General features: G+C 34.2%; 1 protein-coding gene across 1 annotated transcript; it reads left to right on the top strand.

Annotated features, from left to right (window-relative positions):
• The first annotated feature begins 377 nt into the window (after positions 1–377).
• Positions 378–2,565, top strand: LOC107774928 (mediator of RNA polymerase II transcription subunit 4-like). Its single transcript, XM_075246575.1, has 2 exons — positions 378–622; positions 848–2,565. The coding sequence occupies exons 1-2, from the start codon at positions 488–490 to the stop codon at positions 1,898–1,900; spliced, it is 1,188 nt and encodes a 395-aa protein (XP_075102676.1). The 5' UTR covers positions 378–487; the 3' UTR covers positions 1,901–2,565.
• Positions 2,566–5,887: the final 3,322 nt, after the last annotated feature.

Raw genomic sequence — 5,887 nt, 5'->3', positions numbered from 1 at the left:
TCTAATATATTTTTCTTTTCTTTTTCCCTGCTCGTTCTTTTTTATCTTGTAACTAGTAGCTATTCTTTTCTTATAACACATGGATGAAGTATGCACAATTTGCTTTGATTACTGATGCAAAGCTTATCTTGTTAGTTTCCCCAAGAATGCTTGTTTTTAGTGAAAATAAGGAAATGATTGCATGGTCCTAAAAGTATTGTTTCAGGCTAATTGAATCATTCATATATTCAATATATGAACTATTTTACATGTTAAATGGATTAAACTTTTTTTTTTTGTTATTTAGTGGATTAACTTAAAAGTTTGAATTTTGGAAGTCTCTTCTGCTCTTTCATATGTGTGAGCTCACCCCCCCTCCTCCTCTCTCTTGGTGGGATGGCAAAGGATGTTGTTCTTGCTGTAGTTTATTACGATGTGTTTCATTGCTAAAGTTGTTCATTAACATATCTTTTTTGCCTTTTCTAGTATTTCACCCGGCGTTCCGAAGATGCTACAGAATGCTCTGCACCAACTTTTGCAATCGCCGGCCCGGCTTGGCCTGCCAACTCCCAGTTCACCTTCTGTTCAGAACCCAAGCCCTCCTCCTAAGTTCTCCTCACAAGTGTCGCAACCTCATCACGATGTGTTTCATTGCTAAAGTTGTTCATTAACATATCTTTTTTGCCTTTTCTAGTATTTCACCCGGCGTTCCGAAGATGCTACAGAATGCTCTGCACCAACTTTTGCAATCGCCGGCCCGGCTTGGCCTGCCAACTCCCAGTTCACCTTCTGTTCAGAACCCAAGCCCTCCTCCTAAGTTCTCCTCACAAGTGTCGCAACCTCATCACGATGTGTTTCATTGCTAAAGTTGTTCATTAACATATCTTTTTTCTCTTCGGCACTCCTTCCTCTTCTCCCACCTCTCTCCAGAGCTCAGTCTCTTCTCATTCAAATGGCATCTCTTGCTTCAAGACTCTTTGAAGTCTCACCTAACCGGTCCCATTGGCTTGGTGCTTTTCGAGGCTCTTTCCCTTCATTTCTGCCTTCTGGGACGCCGGTTCCACAAGATTCCTTCCCTTCATCGTCAAAAGAAATCCTCTCTGTGTTTACTTCTCTTCAGACACAGCTGTTTGAAGCAGTTGCAGAACTGCAAGAAATTCTTGATCTTCAAGATGAGAAGCAAAAAGTCATCCGCGAAATTAGGTCAAAAGATTCTTCAATTCTTGCTTTTGCCAACAAACTTAAAGAAGCTGAGCGTGTTCTTGACATGCTTGTTGATGATTACTCTGATTATCGTCGTCCCAAACGGGCCAAGTTGGAAAATGATACCGAAGAATCTTCAGTAACAACTGTGGCGACTCAGTTGAAATTATCGGACATATTGTCATATGCTCATAGGATAAGCTACACTACTTTTGCACCACCTGAATTTGGTACTGGACAGGCTCCTCTTCGGGGAGCACTCCCTCCGGCTCCACAGGACGAGCAAATGCGGGCATCTCAATTATATAATTTTTCTGATCTTGATGTGGGTTTACCAAAAACAGATGATGGCAAAGAGACAATTATTGAGCCACTCCTTGAACCTCCTGCAGAAACTAACCCGCTTGCCAATATTCAGGGCCTCATTACTCCAAATATTGTAGTGCCATTTGGATGGAAACCTGGTATGCCTATCGAGTTGCCCACTGACCTCCCACTTCCTCCACCTGGGTGGAAGCCTGGCGATCCAATAGCACTGCCTCCGTTTGATTCTCTTCCACTTCCTCCAAAGGTCGAGGAAGCACCAGCACGACCAGTACCTCCCCCAGGACTGCCAAGAATGCCCGAACCAATACAGGTTCGGCATGTGCAGCTTGATATTGAGGATGATAGTAGCGATTACAGTTCTGATGAGGCCAGCTCTGATAGTGAAGATTGATCTGGTTAGCTGTTTTGAGTAGCTAATACAGGTTCGGCATGTGCAGCTTGATATCAAGGATGATAATAGTGATTATAGTTCTAATGAAGCCAGCTCTGTTAGTGAAGAGTGAAGTGGTTAGCTGTTTTACGTAAATACTCTAGGAAAATCATGATGCTATGCCGAAACACGAGGTTAACCCTTTTATTTGATATCCACCAATCTCACCTCTATGAAGTGTTGGAATCTCAAGCTTTTGGCATGATCCATTTAGAAACGCTAACCTTTATGTGCTGAAAGTGAGTTTGAAATTCTGTATCTCATGGCTTGGCATAATTGTTTGATATGTATATATTTTGGCCATGTTGTATCCATGGTTCCTGCTCATGCATTGGTGTTATTAGACAACTATGTAACAGGTAACTGTAACTCTTGTGTGCAGATAATTCTTTTTGTTATTCACGAGAACCTTTAGCGCGTTGATAGGTTTCTATATTTCTTATTTTATGATCATTCATAAGAACATATGTTGTTATTTTAGACAAGATACTGACTTCACAGTCAAAAACTTCTCAAAGTAGCTTGGAGTTGCACTGGAGGAACTTTTTCTTTTTTATTCTAAAAACTCATGTACTAAACCATTTGATTTAATTATTGGTATAAGTCAGATGGGGAATTACAGGCTATTTGCTGGGTTTTCTCTGCCCAAATTTTGATGTCCAGCTTTCTTTTAACTGTAGTAACTTTTTTATTTCAAAAGAAGTATGCAATAGAAAGGATTTTATGGAGTAACTTTGTTATATGGATTGACGACTTAAATGGATGAGAAAAAATCGCCTAATGTGTTTTTTTTTTGGGATTTGAAGCCTGATCTTTCATGGTTCCTGTCTGATGTCATTGACTGCTATGTCACACCTTTGGCTGCTTAGTTATCCCGTATCTATCATTGCATTCAATCTGCCTAATTAGTTATTAACATAGATGTTAAGTGTTATTTGTTCTTCTGCACTATTTGCTGCAGTTTAGGGATTGGAAACTCATTTACAGTCCTGAAGTTGAAAGCACTATCAAATAAGAAGACTATAATTTCTTACTTTGAGTTGCCTTCTTAATTTTGGTTTTTGATTTCTGTGATGCAAGGTGGGTTGCTCTAATGGTAACCACCCTTCACTTCCAACCAAGAGGTTGTGAGTTCGAGTCACCCCAAGAGCAAGGTGGAGAGTTCTTGGAGGGAAGGATACCGAGTTTCTATTGAAAACAACCTCTCTACCCCAAGGTAGGGGTAAGGTTTATTATTTAAATATGTATCTCCTCAGACCCTACTAGTGGGATTATACTGGATTGTTGTTGTTGATTTCTGTGATGCAATGCTCATTTGCTGTCTTTTCTTTTTTCTTTTTTCTTTTTTCATCCTCGCAACAGAGTTGAAGTGCCAGGAAAACCATTTATTTGTTTGTATAAATATATTTTGTTAAAAAAAATATTAGGAGGAAATACTGTTTGAGAAATAGCTGCAGAAAAATCTTAGGGTATCTATTATCTATTACTATATTAAAAGCACGAAGGCCTTAGCAAACGAGCATTGCATCACTAAAATAGTAATTTAGTTATTTCCTAAATTTAAGGAATTTAAAATTAGCTAAAATTTTGATTATTAAATCTTTTCTTATTTAAATATGTATCTCTTTGTATAATGATATTAAATGCACTAAATCTCCTTTGATAAATAAACTACTTATATCTAGGAGTTTGAGATCATTAATGAATTTGCCACCTTTATTCTCAAACAAAAGTCTTTGTGAATGAAAACAAGTTTAAAGCCTACGAACACCAAAGTACTTCTAAAAATCCTACCAAATCTGGTGGCTTTGTGTTCACCTAAATACAAAATTCACCATTAGGAAAACTTTTTCTTTTTCCATTGATTCCACCAAATGACTCGATGTAATTTTACATATATTAAGTTATTTGTATCGATTTATAAGTCTTTGAGAATTTGTGATAAAAGCATATGGAGTAACAAAATATCCACAATTTTAGATTTAATATTAGGTCACACAAATAATAATATTTTTCAAAAGATATAGTTAAAGGATATTCTTTTTAAATTCACACAAAATCGTTAAATCAAATCCTTATGTAAAATTGAACGATCTTTTAACCTTAAAAACAAGCACTCATTCTATAATATTTGTGTACAAAAAAATAAGTACATATTATACTCTTTAATTCAATATCAAATTCTAGAAATAATTAATTAATAAAAGGACACTTAACAATTGCACATGATACATCCAATTTTAGAGGAGAAAAGATATTTATTATTACATCCTTATCATTTAATTTATGTATATCAAGTATATTCTATTAATTAATTCCAAATAAAGAAGAATCGGATAACTTCAATAACGTAATCGGAGGCACCAAAATCGGAAGTCCAAAATCGTCACCATTTAATTTTGAACGTTACTAAACAATAAATGGAACTATAAATTGCGCGTCAATCGGTAATTGTATACTTATTACCATTATTTAAATTTCCCCTTATATTCCGAAGTTTTTAATTAATTAAATATGCATTAAATCCTTCACTATTTGAATTGTATATAAATTTTTAATATTACATATATTATATGAATTCTTTTTCTTATTTAAATCATGTAAATTTTTTAATTTATAACTTAAATATAATTTTAATATAATATTTATATAATTATTTTAAAAATATATTTACTCATCGAGATGGGGTACACGCGCAAAGCGTGTACCCTAAGACTAGTGGTTATATAAAAAGAAATAATTTATATTGTAATATGTTTTCTAAAATTTTATGGATATATTTTTATTAGTAATTTATCTAGCAATTTTCGTTTAAATAAGTAACAAATTATTCAGATGTGTATTTAGATGTGTATAAGACTTAATAAGTACTCTGTGTACTCGTGTCTCTATTGTCATATGTTTTTCACAAGAATAGCTGTAATGTGATGACACTACGAGCTTGAGAATATGACTTCTTTTCCCTTCGTGAACTCCACTTGTGAGCAGGGGCGGATCCAAAGTTTAAATTATATGGGTTCATCTTTTAAGATTTTTAGCATTGAACCGATTGTGTTTTTAAAGTTATGGGTTCGTATCTATTAATTTTATAATTTTAATAAATTTTTACATATAAATTTTTACTTTGCGTCAAAAGTTATGGGTTCAATTGAACCCGTCATTAATACACTACCTACGCTCGTGCTTATGAGTCCAGTTGGTATGGTATCATTTTCTCATTTTATGTTGGATAGACTGGCTATGGCTCAAATATATATATTTTTTTAATGTTTCTAGAAGTTTTATGATTTTTGTTAACACTCTCTATCTGCACGCGATAAGCAAGGCCGGTCTAATGGCCAAGCAAGTAAAGTCGTTGCTCAGGGGCCCTTATTTGTAGGTGCCCCAAAGTTTTCTAATAGTTAATGTATTTGTCCATTTTTTTAAACAATATTAAGTATTTGAAAAAAAAATACAAAGTTTCAAGGAAATGAGACTTTGGAGAACAATTGGAAAATGAATATATTTTGGGGATTCCTCCCTTACACGTGAACATTCCATTATCTTGTCTCAATTTATGTACCATTATTATTATAAATGGGCCCACATTCTTTTTATCTTTTTTTATCTTTCTCTGCAAAGCCTTTTTACATTCCAATCTCATTGAGTTACTATTACAAAATAAAAGGACAGAACACAAGTACCATCTGTTTGATTTGTTCTCAAATATTTTGACGTTACATCAAGAATTTTGAAGTAGCAAAAGCTTATCAAATTATCTATTTGTTGTCTTGTTGAATCATGTTTGATTGTTTTATATTTTATTATTTGCATCTACTTTTTAAATTTTTTGAATATATTTTCTTTGTAAGTATATATTGTCATTAGAGTTTTAATATGTCAACTAGAAAATATGAATTCGGATGTTCAAAACGTCAAAAAAGAAAAAGGATTGAAACTCTAATACAA

The sequence above is a fragment of the Nicotiana tabacum genome, chromosome 23 (assembly GCF_000715075.1).
Source record: "Nicotiana tabacum cultivar K326 chromosome 23, ASM71507v2, whole genome shotgun sequence".
Lineage (NCBI taxonomy): Eukaryota > Viridiplantae > Streptophyta > Magnoliopsida > Solanales > Solanaceae > Nicotiana > Nicotiana tabacum.
Note: the sequence above shows the minus strand (reverse complement) of the source record. Positions and strands in the feature narration are given on the sequence as shown.

Bases quoted from the DNA above. Each gene is read 5' to 3' on its own strand.
- LOC107774928 (XM_075246575.1), top strand. From the start codon at position 488: ATGCTACAGAATGCTCTGCACCAACTTTTGCAATCGCCGGCCCGGCTT. The intron at 623-847 runs GTGTTTCATTGC...TCATTGCTAAAG, and splicing joins TGTCGCAACCTCATCACGAT to TTGTTCATTAACATATCTTT.